At 38.3% G+C, this 19698-nt stretch overlaps 1 protein-coding gene and 1 long non-coding RNA gene across 4 annotated transcripts in view; one reads left to right on the forward strand and one right to left on the reverse strand.

The window, feature by feature from the left end:
* LOC100499205 (aldehyde dehydrogenase family 7-like) overlaps positions 1–19698 on the reverse strand; it is a 263537-nt gene that overhangs the window by 80251 nt on the left and 163588 nt on the right. For all 3 annotated transcript variants that reach the window (XM_031933317.2, NM_001193319.1, XM_031933316.2), the window contains 1 exon segment: positions 6246–6374. In XM_031933317.2, the coding sequence (XP_031789177.1) occupies positions 6246–6374 (129 nt within the window).
* On the forward strand, positions 15849–19676 carry LOC107982085. Its single transcript, XR_004228333.1, has 3 exons — positions 15849–16212; positions 17403–17495; positions 19441–19676. It is a non-coding gene; the product is annotated as an uncharacterized LOC107982085 (long non-coding RNA).

Raw genomic sequence — 19698 nt, forward strand, 5'->3', positions numbered from 1 at the left:
TGGAGCGCCACACCTAGACGTTGTCATTGGTCACCCTGTACCTCTAGATAGCTTCCTCGAATGATTGTTACACATAGACACAAAAAAAACCATGGTGCACTCTACCTAGACATCGTCATCGGCTACCCTGGCTACCGCTACCACGCCACTTAATATTAAATAAAAAAAAAACTAATAATGAAATCACATCAGTAATCCCACTAGCCTGTATAAGTATGTGGGAAAGCAATATGTACAGCTAAATTCACGGTCTTAACAGTAGCCGCGGGCGACTATCTTCATGGTGTGAACATTTGGACTGAAGAATCCTAAATGGATTTTAGCATTTTTGTTGAGACATGCTTGTTTATTGTAAAAAGCTGCTTTCTTGGCAATATAACGGTTGGAAATCATAGTTGAGAATATAAATATGATTTTACGCCAAAAAAATTCAGATGCAACAATGTAAATATTTGTATTTATTACGTTAAAAATTTGGAAACCCAATATAGAAGTAAATAGTGTCGCGGTCGCCGCAGGCTTTTCAAACTTGCCTTCGTGGCGCTACCGCGGTACTTGTTGTTCGAAATAATTTATAGGTTACAAAATAGTAAATTTGATATACATACGGACGCATCTCGCGCCCGCAGCTTCGCATGTACAAACTCCGTTTACTCATCCTTCCCAGCGGGCGCTACCGCGTCCTTTGATTATAACAACAAAAGAAATATTGATGCCTTGGAAAAAGCTTGGGTTAAAACTCAAGATTCTTCTAAATGTAAAAATAAGGTTGTAAACTTGCACTTACAATTTAAAAATGTTCAAAAATCACTAGAAAAAATTAGCATTAACAGAAAAGAACCAAATTTTGAAATCCTTTAGATAATTTTTTTTGATATTTCTTATTGTGGAATCAAAAATAAAATTAAATTAGCGCGCCACACGCGGCCTGATGACCGCAATGGCTTGCTGCCTTGCATCGCGAAGCTTTGCGTTTTGCGTGTAAGGCACGACCGCTGACGCTCGCGCTTCACGCTCGCCTTGATATTGCCTGATGCTTGCGCTTCGCGCGATCGTTTCGCAATCAATTAACACTTTTGGGCCTGATAGGGCGTGTCACACTGAAGTTGTTATTCAATTAAATGTACCAAAAATCGTTTCTATGATTGTTGTTTATGTTTAAGCGTTTTTAAATAATGCTTGTCACAATAAAAAGTTGTGTTTCAAAATATCTACAACTTTTTTATTGAAAGTTTTTATGTAAAATGTATAGCCGAAAAATTTTATGATCAATACTGGTTTATTGCTATAAAACAATCGATTTTCGCCTGTTAACTCAAATTTAAAGCATTTTCACGCTTAAGTCTAACAGAGAAAAAGTTGTATTTTTTTGAGATCTACAACTTTTTTTTGTAAAATGCATAGAATTCGAGTTAGAGCTAAAAAAACGTTTTTAGCGATTTTTGGATGTGACTGCATTCTGCGTATACATGCAGGATCAAGCTCAAAATAAATTTAGCACCTTACTATTACAAGGGGAGTTTGCTCACAAATTTCTAGCTCGATTGATAAAAGTCTCTCAGAGATAATCCTGTAACACCAACATTTTTATTAAAAAGACACACAAAAATTGAACAAATTGTGTGCGCATTTTATAAAAACGTAGACGATCGGGATAAAAAAAAATTAGTTTTTAGGTTTGTGCAAGAGGAGACTCGTCCCAAAATTTTAGCTTAATCGGTCGAAAATTGCGTGAGATATCAAAGATAATTTCTTGGACGGCGTGGCTCGACTAGTAGAAGCGGCATGGCTGGTTTCTGGCTGGGCGTAGGGTTACGGTCTGCGACTCAACTCCCGCAAAACTAGCCCGTCCATATTTTTCGGTTCCATGAAAAACATTAATGATATTAAATCATGGAACTTGCCTGGGGTTCCGTTGCCGGACAGAGTGGTCGTCCCGTTCAGTGATACGGTCGTGAGTCTTGCCCTGTATAGCTTGCGGTTTATCAGGGGCTGCACCACTGAGACTCTCCGCAGAAGGCTAGTTGAGACACTGATACAACCACACATCGACTACTATACTGTGACCATTCTGGACGCGTCGAATGAACAGAGAATACGGTTACAGAGACTGAGCAATTCATGTGTGAGATTCATCTTCGGGGTTAGAAGGGATGAACACATCAGTCCCTACCGGAAGCGTCTTGAATGGCTTCGCACCGATTCCAGAAGGCTCTACTTTCAGGCCATTCTATTCTACAAAGTAATTCGGATTGGTGAACCCTCGTATCTGGCCTCATTTTTCAGCAAACACAAGCCGAGACCCTCCGGTCGGGGGGTTCTTCCGAAGCTGAGCAACCCTACCGTGAGCACTGAAACCGCAGCTAGGGCCTTCCAGGTCTCGGGAGCTCGGTTCTAGAACTCTCTTCCTTCTACTCTGCGGAGCCTACCTTCATTCGCCTCCTTCAAGAGGGCACTGCGATGGCACTTGCTGGCCAAAAGTTTATTCTAGTCAGACTCGGTCTTTGGCCGTAACCTAGTTTAGTATTACAGCAATGACGTAGCCAAAAATCTTGTGCAATATTTTTCTTTTTTCTAACTGAGGTGTTATCACTCTTGTAGGGCTTTAAATGTTTTAATTGAACTGTGATATTAAATTGATATACTTGTGATAACTACCTGACAACTGTGATAAGGCATTGTGATATATCAGAGAGTAGAGGAAAGATTGCCGATGAGCATGGGCGAAAGCGTCCCCTGCGGTTTTCGCTCCGAACTATACGCATCTAGAAGCAGCGGAGGAGAAGTAGGGGCGGCCGTACGCAACTAGCTTCCCCACCAGCAGCAGCGGCGAAGAGGGAAGTAGAGAGTATAGAGAGAGTACACAATCACATCGCGGCAGAGCATAGAGGAGAAATAACATAAGCGGTGGTAACTGTCAAGGATTCGGGCTTACGCGGTGAATATGATTCATAAACAATGATATTTTTATAAACAATCACCGATAAACTCTATTACAGACTAAACTCTAAGCCCTTAATGACAGTGGCCATGATCGTCTTTATGAAATCAACCCTCATAATTAAAAAATTTAATTTATTAGCCGGATTATGGTTAAACCGACACAAACACATTAAGCTTAAGCTTAAACAAAGCTAAATTAAACTAATAAGCCACCCCAGCCTCCCGATAAACATATGCTACTTTCAGTTTTCATATGCCAACGACGATCGTGGCGGCGCGGTCCGAAGTTCGGCAATTTTTTTTTTTATTTGCTTATAAAATGTTTATAATGTGTAAAAACAATAAGAAATATATTATTATTCTTTTAGAACGTAGGGGACGTGCAATTTGTAACTACAATTAGTTATAGTTTTATGGGTAACGAAAAAATATAATTTTAAATAAATTTACATTATTTTATTAGTACGATAACGTTTTCACAATTACATTAAATCGAAAAAATTAAGCTTAAGCTTAAACAAAATTAAATTAAACTAAAAAGCCACCCCAGCCTCCCGATAAGTTATGCTACTTTCAGTTTTTCTCCATCAACGATGATTGTGGTGGCGCGGTCTACGTTGTTGCTTGGTATTCTTATGCACTTGGGTTCGAGTCCGAGTCTCAGCAAATCTTTTTTTTATCTACTTGCTGATAAAATATACAGTATACAATAATAACGCAATATGCCATTCTGCTTCTGCAATTATATTTCAATTTAGGTAAGTATACGGTAGGCCTGCAATAAATATAGGTATAATTTACTTCTTAATCGTTTATGAAAAAAAAGTATACAATGAAACTTCTTGAATTTTAGGAATACAAATTAATAATTTTTTTTTTTTAATATCAATGTGATTAATAAAACGTTATCGAACTAATAAGATAATTTAAATTTATTTAAAATTGTATTTTTTCTTTACGTAAAAAACTATAAATAATGGTAGTTATACATTGCAGGTCCCCTCTGTACCGTATACTTACCTAAATTAAAATATAATTGCAGAAGTAGAATGGCATATTGCGTTATTATTGTATACTATATATTTTATCAGCAAGTAGAAAAAAAAATTTGCTGAGACTTGGACTCGAACCCGAGTGCATAAGAATACCAAGCAACAACGTAGACCGCGCCGCCACGATCGTCGTTGACATATGAAAACTGAAAGTAGCATATGTTTATCGGGAGGCTGGGGTGGCTTATTAGTTTAATTTAGCTTTGTTTAAGCTTAAGCTTAACTTTTTTGTGTCGGTTTAACCATAATCCCTCTAAAAAATGAAAGTTTTCAATCATGAGTTTTCAAAAGTTTTAGATTCTAATTTTTTTACACTTATGTTGTTTAAACATTCTTTTTAGTCTAATAATATGCCTGAATAGTTATTTGGCGTTGGTTGAAACTACCGCGAGGTGTGGATGCGCAAATTCGACAGTCGCCGTTTGTCACTTTTCCGCCGCCGCGTCAGGCGCGGTGGACCTAAGAATATATAGCGCCTCTCCCTTCTCCTCCACTGCCGCTGGATGCGTATACTTCCCCTATGCTCCTTTTCTAGATGCGTATAGTTCGATCGCAGGCCGCAAGTAGCGTCATGATCGAATTCGCCACGCATTTTTAACACGGCATCGGCAATCTCTCCTCTAATCTCTGGATATATGCGTGTATTTTTCCGTGTTTCTTATTTATTAGTGTATTCTATGTGTATTCGTTATATTATGTAATAATTGTATGTATCTTACTATTTTGCCGTGAAGACGAATAAAGCCCTATCTATCTATCTATCTATCTCTCTAGCTCATAGCGTCGCTGTTCCTCTAACTCGCACTCGTGTGTGCTCTGCTGAGAACATCGTCTGCTTTGCGATAGTGCGTAGTGGCGTACTTGCTCGTACTAAAGAAAAGAATAAAAGAACTTTCCCTCGTTAATTGATGTAAATTGTTTTTGCGGACTCAACCTCGGTGTCAGCGAGTCGCGTTGGGATCTTGTGGTCTACCGCTTCTTGTGCAATTTAAACGACTAGTCTCTACTCAAGTGCAATTTTCGCCTTGAGTAGATAGAATACTTAGAATTATTTTGACATTTCAAAAACTTGTAAAACTTTTTCGATTCTAACTTGATAACGCAATTAAAGCGTATCAGTTAAAAACTTATAGAAAATATAGAATATTTTCTATACTTATAAAATTTTCTCGATTCATAATAAATAACGCATATTGAAGCGTATCTATCAAAAACCTTTTGTAACACAAAGCATACTTGTTAATTTACCTTGTTAAAAAGAATATATACAATAATTATGCATTATTCGTACTAAAAAGGATTGACTATAAATATTTATTTTATTATCTAAACATAATCTAAAAAGATTTTATTATTGTGATAATCCTCCACAACCTCGTATTCCGGACCTCTTTATTGTAACGGGCGTTCCCGGGAACCCCGTTACAATATATTATTATAAAAATTATAATTAACATAAATTAGTTAATCTGGCGTCATAATTACGACACAGATCGAGCGAAGATGAACGACTCTTCCATAATAATTAAATATACAGGACTAGGAAGAGTGGTGACCGTTTCAAGGAGCACCCGTCAAAATGTCAAATCATATAATTTGCATGAAAACATTCAAACCTCGATATTTTCAATACTATATGATCGTCATAACCACATAAAATCATGAATTTTGTTACAACGTTCTAAACTTTAGTTAGTGAGTTATAGGGTTTAGTCAAAATAGCAATTTTCAGTTAAACAAGTTGTACAGGGTGAGAGACAAAGAATTTTCATTTTTATACCTTTCAAACTAATCATTTTATAATCTGCAAAAAGAACTTAGCCAAGGTAAGCTTAAAAGAAAGTTTGAAACTTGTACAGCAAATAGATATAGACAGACATATTATTTGAGCAGAGAATTAAGGATAAACCAAAAGAATTTCTTGTTAGAATTATTCGATTAGCGATCGCCCAATTACAACCCTTACGATTACATTTCATCCCGAATATTAATTCTGACAAACTGAGCTGCGTGATCAAAACGAATTACTGAACGAAGAAGGTAAGACTTTTTTAATTAAAAAATAAATATATTTATCACGAAGTGCAAAAAGCGTGTTAAAATACTTAATCTTGCAACTGATCATTCCAAGGTTTTGTTAATGACTGCATAGCTGTTTAATCATGTTGACTCATCATTTAAATAAAACGTTTGCAATAAGAATCTAAATTCTCTCTAGAATATGAGTTGGAATAAACATATTACACTTACCAACAAAGTCCTCCTTAATTTTTGTATGTAAAATTAATCTTCTGGTTGTTGTACACCTTTGTCCAGCTGTTCCTATACAAGAAAAAACTGCTGCCTTTACAGCTAGATCTATATCAGCATCATCTGAAACTAGAATCATAAGCTATTTCAGCATTTTTATTTTTATCTAATCACATTATACAGACAGGATTACCATTTTCAAAGAATTAATAGATTTAATAAGATTCGGTATATTATTTTACATGGTGTCTACAAATAGCTAAGCAAAATTTAGGTTACTTTGAATGCGCCAGCTCCTCTCAATAGTGCCCTTCCCAGATCCCTCCCAATTAGCTTTTATTAATTATGTTAAAATTTGTGAAATTTTCTATGCTACACTCCGAAGTAGCTGCACTGTATAACAGTTACATAGTCTGTACAAGAGTATACGCACGCATCATTAGGTGTAAGAAGAAACACGTGCGTTAGAGACTGCTGTCTGCAAATAGAAATGCTAAAGAATCTCTGGTGAAAATATTGACGTGATTTTGTGATGTATTAAAATTACGTATTTCTTCATGTAATTTTGATATGTAATTTGTGACGTCAGTTTGTTATGTATTGATTTCAAATGTTTCATCACGTGATTTGATTACTTCGAAAATAGTATATTGTGCAACAAGGGAAGAAAATAAGCCGTGTCAAGCGTGGGTGAGGTGTTAAGCACAAGACGTAGACGAGTGCAAAAACACCTCACCCGAGTCTGACCTAGCTTTTATTCCGGTGTTACACACCGTGTTTTTTCCAACAAGGACATGAAAGGGACTTTTTTTATGCGTGAAAGTTGGGTAGGAGATCGCGCATTTCAAGTTGTGCACAAAAAATTGGAAAAGTTTGAGAAATTTAAACAAATTAAAAAATTTGATAAATTTGAACAAAGAAAAAAATTTAACAAATTTGAAAAAATAAAAAAAATTGAGATATTTGAAAAAAATAAAAAAATTGAGAAATTTGAAAAACGGGTATTAACAAAGGGGAGAAAATAATTTTCTCCCCGCTACTCCTCAAGCGAGGAAAAAAGTATTTTCTCCCCGGTCGAACTTAAACTTTTTCTAACACGCTTGGAATGCACAATTTTCTACGCTACTTTTAGGCATGAAATAAAGACCCATTTTATGCGCGTGTTAGGAAAAATTATTCTCCTTAATACTTAAAATGTGTTAAAATGCGTGGTCATACTGGTGCTAAGAATCTAAAAGTAATAAATTGCTTCTACTGTAGTACAACAACAAAACAAGTTGTAGTTTGTTTGAGGCAAAGATGAGACTTCAAAAAATTAATGAAATTCGACTAAACTTTTCTGAAAAAATCAACAGCACTACTATTTCCATTAGGAATAAAAAGGACAAAATAAAACTTTGAAGATTTAGGCACTATTCTATTCCTAACGGATAAAATTATTATGTGGGAATCACGAAGCCCGAGTAAAAGTAACAAAATAGTTTAGTTTATTTAAAGTTTAAAAATCACAGATAATTCATTGGCACGTAGCATTTTTTTAAACGGTTTTCCGTTATTCTTATAATATAAAAATCTTCAAAATATTCTATCAATATAGTTTGAATATCATTACCTCATAATAACATGAATTTTCTTAAAACAATTTGAACTGTAGTTAGGGAGTTCTAACTTTAAACAAAAATAATAATGTTCAGATTTAGAAGCTATACTGGATGAGAGGCAAAGAATTCGGATGTTAATAACTTTTTAACTAATCGGTTTCATAGGATGCAAAAAGAATTTAGCCGAGGTAATCAAAAGATCTATCTTGATAAAATGAAAGCCCAGAGTCAGCTCATACAGATTCAAAAGAACCGCACCCAAATAACGGTTTTCATTGTTCGATACGTTTCTTCTATATTTTACATTTGTCCTATGCTGGTTGTCCTTGGAGAGTTATTCCGTTTACCTGGCTGAGGCTAGGAACAGACTGTGTCACACATAAGTTTGCTCCCGCTTTAATGTGCTTTGGTTGCACAGCGATGGGAGTAGTGGGGGTAATCGTGCACCAGCGACTCAGTAGGCGATAGCTAACAAATTTGACACTTATAACTCAGTACATTGTATATCTATCGATATCAACAAAGTTACACAGCTAAGAATGAGTAAGAGATAATTAAACAACGAGTAGTTCACAAGTGCTAGAGCTGGGCTTAGCCCGTAGCAACATATCAAAACGCATGAATGTTGCTTGACTCGGTCTTTCACACGTTCAATGTTTTGACCGCGGTAGCCTCGCGGTAATCGACTAGGTCACGGTGTCGGCAGAAAGTCGGCGTTGTCGTATCCCAGACTAAACAGCACACAAATACAAATGAGCATGCAAATAAAACTGACGCTAACACTCTGATTACGATTATTGAATTTATTCTTAATAATGTTACAATTAGAAATACTCCGGTTGATCCATGCACTCAGATCCACGTCGTGACACTTGCTAGTTGATCGGGGACGTTTCGGTGGTACGAAACATCGCCAATTGCATAAACTATCGTTGCCCCGTCTCCACTTGGGTTCATGCTCGTGTCTTTTCTTTTGGAGGTACGTCTTCTTGACTGTTAGTGCCCGTGCCGTAAACTCCACTTAGGACGTAGCGACGGCAGCTTTGCTCCGCAGCTCCTTAAGTACACTTGCCATGTCTGCCTATACAACCGGGTCGTCTGCTCAGGTTTGGTGCTCCAGGGGCCTGGCATCAGTCTTTGGCGGCTTTCGGTGATAGGCTAGGCGTGGCCGGTTGGCCCGGTCTTCTTCGGCGCCAAAGTCGGCAGGTCCTTAGCATGGGCCTTTTCTTAGCCTGCGCTTCTTGGTTGCTTTGGCTGCCCCAGTGGAGGTGTGGGATATCAATGCGGGCTCGTAGTCTCATTGACTTTCTCGATTTCAGCTGAGGTTGCCTTCGGATCCTCGAGTTCTTGAGTAACCCGGGCGATCACTTCTTGGGCGGCAGCCATGTATCGTGCCAAGCATTTTACGACCTTTCGTCGCCTCATTTCCAGCTAGATCATCTCCTCCAGCAGCTCGACGATGTGCTTTTGAGCTAACCATTGCTCCTCTATGATCCACGGGTGGTCTATAGAGAAATGGAAAAGAAAAATAATTGTCAGGACGGGGGTCGATGCGATGAATGATCATGGTGATAATAATTATCTGCGCACGCTCATTGCGCTCGCGCCTGTTGAAGATCTAGTGTCTCTTTGAGTAATATCGATCAATTTCGCGCGGGGCTGCCCGGGTCTTCGGCGCACCGGAGTCGGATCACTCGCTCCCTCTGTGTCTACTTGCGTCAAGCCTTCATGGCTAGATTCGCCGTTATGTGGCTACTTTTTTAGCAGATACGTTAGTGGTTCGATCATCGATCAATTTTTTTTTAAACTGGCAGTATTATGACGCAATTCTCAAGAACTGTCGCAAAGTGGGAGATTTTTCAAAATCTGCGAAGATTAAAACTTCACAGAAATAAAGTTTTAATCATAAAAATTAAATGAAAATTATTAAAAAGGTCATTTGTCCAAGTTTAAGGTGGTTTAAGGTAGTCGGTATGGCTATCAGTGCAAAATCTGTAGAATTGACTACAAAAATCCATTTCAAAACAACACAAATCAAGCTGAAAATGTGCTAGCGGAATGAAATTTTCCTTAAAATTACATCCTTTATTGTATAGTTATATTGTTAAGTTACAATTCCGACCTATAATTGATTATTGAATTTTTACTTACTTGGGTTTAACTGCTTGGGCTGGAAACTCTGCTGCTGTGCTGTAGTCAGGCTTATACAGGATGGATATATTCAATAGAAAAACACTTGTAGTTGATTGACTTTCACAATTTATTCAAGATAAAGTTCTATAGGTATCGGGATCGCGACTTAGCCTGGATAACTCTTGTCGACGGATAGGAGCGTCGTACAAGAGTCCAGATCGAGTGTATAATTACAACTGGTCGCTCGGCGTATACGGGGGATACTCATTAACCTTGCTGATCTACTTGTTAATCTGAGTCGTCAGTTTTCGGCTTCGTAACGATTCCGCTGATATTGCTTAAATGCAATACGTCGCAGGACGTGTATATATATATATATTTTTTTTTCTTTCTTTCTTCCTAAGAAAGCCTTGTAAAAGTAATTTTTGTAGTTTGTGTAAAAACACGTGGGAAGTGTGTTTTGATGCATTTTTAGTCGAAAAATTGGGTTTTTGGAAAATGTCCGTACGGAAGTGTGTGTGTATGTGTGTTTGTGTGTTCGTATACGCCTGTATCTCAGCTTTTACTCAGTAAATTTTAACCCACTAAGTCTTATTTTCTTTGTTTTTGCTAGTACATAGTAGGAAAATAGTCCGTTTTTATATTTGGTGGACGCGTTTTTTTATAGCTATTTTTTAGCTTTAGGATTTCAGTTTTTTTAATATATGTATTATAGTTATTGGAACGTTGATAAAAGTAAATTGCTTAATATGTACCTGAAAGAAAATAAAATCTAAAAAAATTAACTTTTAAAAAAGGAAAAGATTAGGCGAGTTTGATAAATTCCGCAATGAAATTACAATTAGAAAAGAACTGAGATCAATCAAACAAAGTCAAGTTTATTATTTTTAATCGTAATGAAGCAACGAACAACTCTCAAGATAATTACTACGTAACTTGCCATGCCCGTTTCAATTTCTTTTGATCATGGCGGTAAGATCTTGCATAAGATCTTATGTAAGAAATCGGGCAAGATATTACGTAATGTCTTATGCAAGATCTTGTATACTATCTTGCGTAAGATTTTAAATGAATATTTAATAAAAATAATTTTTTTATCATGAACATAAGATTTTATCCGTAAGATCTTATCTTTGTTCTTGGTCGACAATCGCTGATAAGATCTTATGTACGATCTTACACAAGATTTTTGACAAGCTCTGATATATGAATTTACGTAAATTCTTACATACAATCTTGAGTAAAATTTTTAATAGAGATACACCTAGACACCGTACTTGAATGATTTTTATATCAAGACACTGAAAATAACCTGAACTTTGTAATCAGCTACCCTCGCAAGCTAGTTACCATTACAGCTCCGGAATGCGGAGTATGCACCAGCAACCTCTTAATTCTAAATATCGTAATATATTATTATTATATTTTCTTGAGAAAGCAATTCTCATCTGTATATAGCTTTACGGCTAACTTCATGGTCCTAACACTTTTTGCGGCTAACTTAACGGTCCTTTCGGGCTGAAGAAGAAAAACGTGATTTTAGTATTTTAGAATTATACACTCACATATTATAAAAATAAGCAGCCTTTTCACTAATATTTTTGTTAGAAACCATAGTTTAGCTTAGAAAACATTCTAATGAGCCAAAAAACCTTACTAACAGTAATGATAAGTATTTTTTTTTGTACAATAAAAAATCTGAACACCAATATAGAAGTAAATAGTGTCACCGGCGCCGTGGCTTTGTCTGCTTCTGAAACTCGCCTTCGTGGCGCTACCGCGTCACTTGATTATCTATCTTTTTACCAAGAACAATTTATATTATCGTTCCCTAGTGGAAATAATTGGGTGTGCTAAAGTGTGGCAAAGCGTGCCATTCAGTGGCAAAGTGTGCCATTCTGTGCCAAAGTGTGCCATTCTGTGCCAAAGTGTGGCAAAGTGTGCCATTCTGTGCCAAAGTGTGGCAAAGTGTGCCATTCTGTGCCAAAGTGTGCCAAAGTGTTCAAATTCGGAAATTTGCTGCACTTTGGCACACTTCGGCACACTTTGGCACACTTTGACATACATGGGTTTTTCGGAAACAAACATCTCTTTTTTGACAAAGTATGGCGTAGTATGGCACAGTTTGGCACAGTATGGCACAGCATGGAACACTATGGCACACTTTGGCACACTTTGGCATATTTCGGTACAGTGAAATATATCCCGCCGCACGCGCGCCAAAACATTGCCACTGCACGATGCCGTCATATCGACGGCACGCGTGGAGCTTGAAGTCCTAGTTATAGTACGTAACAATAAATAATTAAATAAAAAAAAAATTCTAACGCCGGTAAGACTTGAACCCGGATCCTTTGGTATAGTAAGCTGAAGGTCTACCACTAGGCCACAAGTACTCGTTACAATTAATACAAAAATTTAGACTCATGTACTTCAAGCAGCTTTAGATACTTAGTACTTTGACAATATTAATTAACAATTGCCCGTAATTGCCTTAAAGCTGCTGTCCACCGTAAATGTTGGAAAAACATGCCTCAACAGGGGAATCCGCCGGGAATCCAAGTCCTCAATTTCCGAAAAACCCATGTGTGTCAAAATGTGCCAAAGTGTGCCAGAGTGTGCCAAAGTATACGAAGATATGCCAAAGAGTAGTAAATTTCCGAATTTGAATACTTTGGAACATTACGGCACACTATGACACACTTTGACACACTTTTGCACAATTTGGCACACTTTGGCACAAAATCCATTTCCACCCCGCCCCGATAACATGTCGGCGGAATGACGGCACCGAGACTGCTCGGAATGGGCCACGTGTGACGTCCAGGTACCCCTGCTCCGGGACACGGAAATGACGGCATTGTGCTGAGCACAATGACGGCACGCGGTGCAAGCATCGTGCCGGCACTTAAATTAAGCGAAAAAACAAAAAAATTAAAACCCTAACGAGGATCGAACCCTGAACCTTTCAGTTAGCAGGCAGGCACTTTGCCACTCGACCACGAACACTTGTTACAAGTCATAGCTAATTGTGTCCTTATATACTGCGAGCAACTGTTGATGTTAATAAAGTTGCAAGTTATTGTAATAAACAATCACCAAAATTATTATTAACGCGTTTAACAACATTGATATTCGCCGCTTATTTCGTGTAAGGCGCGAAACTGGCAGGCTGCTATAAATTCGGTAGTCATGAAAGAGTAGTCATAATAATATAATTAATAAAAATTGGCAAGGAACAAAGCCCGGTGGATAAATAATAGCCCAAATTAACAAAATCAACAGCCTTAAAATATAATACATTGAAAAGTCTTATTTCATGAATTGTGCGACCGAAAATTTTCGAAATTTCGCAGCCAACAAAGCCGGCATTCTGCGGGAATTTGGAATTTCGAGCTGACATTTTGCCAGTACTCTGACAGCGCTAAATGCTACAAAATTTTGAACACGGGTCAAAGGCACAATGCCGTCATGTAGCTCCTCAAAATGTCATCATAATGCTGCCATGAGTGCCAACACGGCGTGACTGCAAAATGCCGACATTCTGCCTTCGTTCGTGCCGGTGGCATACAGCCGGCACACATGGCCGTCATTCTGACAAAGTTTCGTGCCGTCGCAATATGATCACGTGTGCTGGCACGCTGTGCCGCCAAAATGTCAACATTATGACTTCCCGAATGGCAGGAAAAAAAAATAGTTGAAAATTGCAACGAAAGATGTCTTGGGGACGTCACAATGACGGTTCGAGCAGCCAGCATGCGTGACCCCAAAATGCCTGGCACGCGATGTTATCGGGGCACTACCCCGATAACAGCATGTGCTGGACAACTTTTGACCATGTATGACGAGCACGCGTGCCGTCAATGTGACTCCATTTTGAAGTCATTCGTGGAAAACAAAGTTAAAATTTTTTTTCTCGCCAACGTTGGCGGCACGAATGCATCATTATGCATGCACGCGTGACGTCAAGTTGTCTGCTCGGCCTGCCTACACAGTGCGGGCAAAAGTTGACGCCTCGGGGGATCCGATTTCGGCTAGCAATGTGTCGGCATTGTGACAGCACGTTGTGCTGCCCGATTTCGTCAATCCGGGAGCACGCATGTTGGAACACGCGTGCTCGTATCGTGCCGTAAAAATGCAGAAATCCGTGATTCGCTACGGGCGCGATTGTGCCAGTACGCATCTGGCATGTTGACGACTCGGCGGGCTGGCATTACGCTTGCATTTATGAAGCACGCATGCATTTTCCTGGCGGCACGGCGTGCTGCAAAACTTCGGCACGAGTGCAGCATATTCAGGGCATTTTGTCGACACGCGTAATGACATTTTTCAAAAATTCGTGGCGGCATTATGCCAGCCATTCGTCAGCACACGTGACGAATTCCGGAAGATACGGTTTTAATCTTTTTACGGATTCCCGCGTTATAAATTATAAGGTTTACTGCAATGTTATCGGAAATAATCGATTTCAGTATTGCGATAAACTTATGTATCAATACTGGCATTTCTTCAACTCGAATTTTTATGCTTATAAGTTTAAATTTAACAGCTCAAGCTATATAAATAAAAAAATGCTCAAGCTCTAGCGCCCTTATGGATCATATGTAAGTTTCAAACGTAAGATCCCAGGTTGAAAAAAAGTGTCCGAGCGGACTGAGTGCCGTGCAGCTAATCGCGGCTAATGGGTTCAAAGACATTCTGTGGATTTTTTTTTCTTTTTATATTGGTGCAGGTGCAGATGAATCGATTTTTATATCAACCCGCTACTTTTTTTGGGATTTTTGCCGCTCTAAATTGTAATAATAATATATTGATGGCATTTTCACATTGAACGAACACACGATTGTACATAAGCATATACATGATATTTTTATACGCATATACGATTCGGCTTTTTCGCGCAACTGCATCAAATTTCGATTTAAAATTGATACAAGTTTAATTTTTTTTTATAAATAATTGTTAATCACTGCATAAAACTATGTTACAAATTTTAAAACTTTTTGAATTGCAACGGTTTCGCGGCATCTCCAATCTGGCGTCTGCGCGCACGCGCCACACGTTTGCTCCACCCATTTTAGAAAGAGACAGACTGCTCTCCTCTCTCGCACGATGAGCTTTACAGCAGCAGAGTCTATATAATTCTAAAACGCGCACATATATATGTGATTTCCCCGGTCGCGCCTATAGCGAGCGGTGGAGGGATCAAGTATAGCGGATTCTCGGAAAAACGTTCCTTTTTGCTTTTGCGACTCGTGCGTTAACAGTAAAAATCTTGTCACACTGAATAATCATTGATTATCAAAAGTTATCAGTTACATACACTCGACAATCACCAGTGCTACCGATTAATCAACTCAATTGGGTAAGTTTAATATATTATTTTTATATGTTTATTCGGAAAATTGGATAATTTGTTTATACACGCTGATTTTCAGGTTAGAAAAATCGCGCGCGTGTTCGTAGCTTCTTCCGTGATAATCTAGCTTTCCGGTTTCCTTCGAATTTTTCAACGCATTCGTATTTTTTGCAGATTCCAGAAGAGGCTGCTCACCTGCATTCTTCATCGCGGTGTCCAGCCGTCCAGCAGGTCCAGAAAGAAGCAGCATACAATTTGCGACTACTTCTCTGGATATTGAGTTTTATTAATCGTTTTTCATTCTCTCTAATTCGCTTTATTCTCTCATAATAATTTCATCTCATATATCACTCATACTTTATCTCATTCTGCCTCTCATTCTCATTATTCATTATATTCAATATATATATATATATATATATATATATATATATATATATATATATATATATATATATTATAATACTTGATGCTAAATCTCTCTGCTACTTTCTGTTTTTGAGCACATTGTCGATCCTGCAACATCATCAGGATCAACCTGCACGCATCGCAGCTGCCCTAGCAGTACCTGGGAAATCCAGAGAGGTAAGCAGGATTAATCCTATGTTCCCGTATAATTATATATTATATATTCAATTAATATTGTATTCCGCCTATTCCTAATTCAAATCACAATCTTTCCTCTAAAAACTTCCTCTTATTTACCTTTATTATTCCTCTTATTTTATAAAGTATGTTATAATTATAATTGTGCTTACAGAGCTTGCTGAAAAGAAGCAGCAGAGGACCAACACAATCTACAAGGACAACAAGTGGCCTTTCAACTTGCTGCAAGGAGTTCCAGCTACTGCTGAGATCTGGGCTACGCCAAGAGGTAGATCTCAACGTCTAACCAGTGAAATTGAGTGCCCACATATGTGATCAAAGGGCTTAAGCGAAACTGTCCTGTGATGATGGCTACGATTATTAGTTTCAGCATAATTTTTTAAATAGCAAAATTTCAGCTACCTAGCTGCAGCAGAAGGCACACAGCATGAAAATATAAGATTTTCAGATTTGGACTATCATCCGTACCAGCTACTTGTAATGAAACTTTCTCATGTCATTTGCTTTCTGCTGAAGCTAGGTAGTTGAAATTTTGCACAGATACTTGATAAATCATGCAGAAACAACCAACCATATTAATTTTTACTCAATAACGTTAGTTGTAATTTTGACCTAGAGACCCATGCCCGTATTTTGAATTGGCGTGGCTGATTTCATGAAAAAATTGTCGAGGTGGATTTTCGTATCCAAATGACTTGTAGAACTGTTTTGCATTCTATTTTTAGGTGTGGAAAATTATAACTACTGTGCGTGTCACCTCAAGATATATTTTTTATCTTCACATTTAGGTGTGCAGTATATTATGCAATACTATTTTTCTTTGAGACTGTTGTGCTTATCTACGGTGACATGCAAAGTAATTATACTTTTCTAAACGTAAAATTATAATGAAAAACAGCTGTGCAAGTCAGTTTCATAAAGAGATTCTCCTTGACAACTGTGTGAAAGAATCACTATCCTTAAGTCAAAATGCGTGCCCACTTATGTCAGTGATGGGTCTAAGGGTCTGGATAAAGTTTAAATGGCCATGATTATCTGTTTTAGCAGAATTTTTATATTATCTGTGCAGAATTCCAGGTCCCTAGCTGTAGTAGAAAGCACACAGCATGAAAATATAAGATTTTCAGATTTGGACTATCCGTACCAGCTACTATATACCTTTTATATTGATACTTTCTCATGCCATTTGCTTTCTGCTGAACCTAGGTAGTTGAAATTTTGCACAGATGATATATACATGATGTTGAATCTGAAAATATTACTTATTTTTATTAATTCAAGTTAATTGTAAACTTGTAAAGAGATCCATGCCCGCATATTGGTTTGGCGAGGGTAATTTCTTCACCGAGTTGTTTTAGAGGATCTCTTTGTCAAAATTACCTGTACAGCTGCATTTATATGTATTTTTTATATACAATATAAATAAATTATATTCTAATTTTAATTTTGCTTCCACAGCTTGCTGAAATAAAGAAGCTGCAGAGGACCACAACATCCAAGTTGCTGTCAGGAGTTCCAGCTACTACTGCAAGATCTGGGCTACGCCAAGAGGTAGAGTTCATCTGCTGATTGTGTAAACCGCCTCAAAGAATAAGCTGCGCTGATTATCGGGAAGTACGATTTTGATTTGAAATATGCATCGAATTTTAACTATGCGCAGTAGGAAGCGTTTGCAAGATTGTTCGCCTGTGTATAGAGCCGAAATATTAAGATTATATGAAAGAGCTTCCGAATATGTACCGTCGGTTCAGAATCGTTGCACCGCCATTGTAGAGTCGTCCCGAACGAGCCGGATCTCGACGAATCCCGTCCGGCGAGCTGTCTGGATGATGGTGCGAATGATAAGGTTATTAACAGCCCGAATGAGAGTGATCACGACGAGAGTGAGAGTGAATGTGAATCGGTTTTATGCGATGGTATAGAGAGCGTACACGATTTTGAAGATAGGCTGGCTACAGTTTTTGCGGAGCAGAACGTGACCCACACGCAGATCAGGGCTATTATGCAAGTGATAAAAACACACGGCTGTTTTTCGAGTATACACGTGGACCCGAGAACTATTTTAAAAACTCCAAACTACTCTGCCTCTATCACTCAAGTAGCTGTAGGCGAGTACCTTCATTTTGGCGTAGAGCAGGCTTTGCTAAAGATATTGTCTTCGACTCCCCCACATTTGCGGAAAGAGCATATCCAAATAGATTTTAGTACAGACGGTACTTCTCTTGATAAAGTAGGTAAGATCGCTTTGTGGCCGATTCAAATCAGAATAGCAAACTTTGGTAATCGTTTTGCATCAGAGATCGTCAGAGTATTTAAAGGGAACAAAAAGCCAACGAGTGCGAAAGATTTTTTTCAACCGTTTAATCGAGATGTGCGTCAGGTTATTCAGAGCGGTGTAGATTTCATGGGTAAACATTTTTCCGTTGATTTGAGGTGCTTTATCGCCGATGCTCTTGCTCTTTCGTTTTCGTTAGGTCACCGTTCGCATAGTTCTAGGGCTCCGTGTTCGAGATGTTGGGTTCGCGGTCAAAATATACGTCCAGGAGTGATGGTGTATACAGGGGTCGATCATAAACCTCGTACACAAGACGAATACCTTGAAAAATTGGATACGGATCACCATAGCGTAGGTATAGATTGCCCTCTAATCGATCTCAGTCTTCATATAAATTTGGTCAAGAGTACGGTCTTCGACTACATGCACCAGTCGACATCAACCACCATGGCAAATTTAAAGCCACCGAATTGAGACAGTTGCTTCTATATACCGCTACTGTTATCTTCAACGGTTTAGTTAATCCCGCTCTTTATTTGCATTTTCTTCTGCATCACGCATCCATAAGAATTTTAATCAATCCTCATTTTACACCCGAATCTGTAGCTTTCGCTGAAAACTGCATTAAGCTCTTCGTTCAAACAGCCTCTGACGTGTATGGTATAGAATTTTTGTCGTACAATATTCATACTTTGTTGAATCTTGCCGATGATGTTAGGGCTTTCGGGGCGTTAGATTCTTTTTCAGCTTTTCCTTACGAAAGCAATATGTCGTATTGCCGAAAATTATGCAGGAAGCCTAGCCAGCACTTGCAACAAATTGCCAACCGTAGAGCGGAAAACTGTGGAACAGCTTCTTCCAAACACATCGACGCGAATCTGATGAAATTCATCGGTGCTCATGCGAGAGGTCCTGCACCATTGATCGATGGTTCGACCGATTACGAACAATATAGAAAAGTAGTTACCGGAAACATCCATTTCTCTCTTCTTCGACCGGATAGTACAGTTTATCTTCGAAACGGATTCATCGGAATAATTCAAAATATCGTCAAATCCGACGATTACTGCTATCTCGTTTTAAAAACTTTCGCAAACATTTGTTTGATCGTCCTTGCTCTTCATCATTAATCGGAGTTTTTTTATGCTCTGCTTTAAGTACCGAGGTAATAGTTATGGGTCTCGATCATCGAAATTTACTCTTTATTATTTCTTCTGACAGCAAAATGTCGAAGAATACTGGAGCAATTCCAGTGTCCGCTGCACATTCCAAGATATCGGAGTTGATGCCATCCACCCCCTCAAGGAGCTTCTTCGCTCAGCCCGCTGGCCAAATGGCCGTTGCACTGCCCCTAAACCACACGCCAAGAAAAACAAGAAGAATAAGAAAGATAAAAAAGAGAAGAATATAAAGGACAAGAAGAATAAAAATGAGAAGAAGAAGGACAAGCGCTCTAAATTAGTGCCACCACCATCATCA

Source organism: Nasonia vitripennis, unplaced genomic scaffold (assembly GCF_009193385.2).
Source record: "Nasonia vitripennis strain AsymCx unplaced genomic scaffold, Nvit_psr_1.1 unplaced0148, whole genome shotgun sequence".
Lineage (NCBI taxonomy): Eukaryota > Metazoa > Arthropoda > Insecta > Hymenoptera > Pteromalidae > Nasonia > Nasonia vitripennis.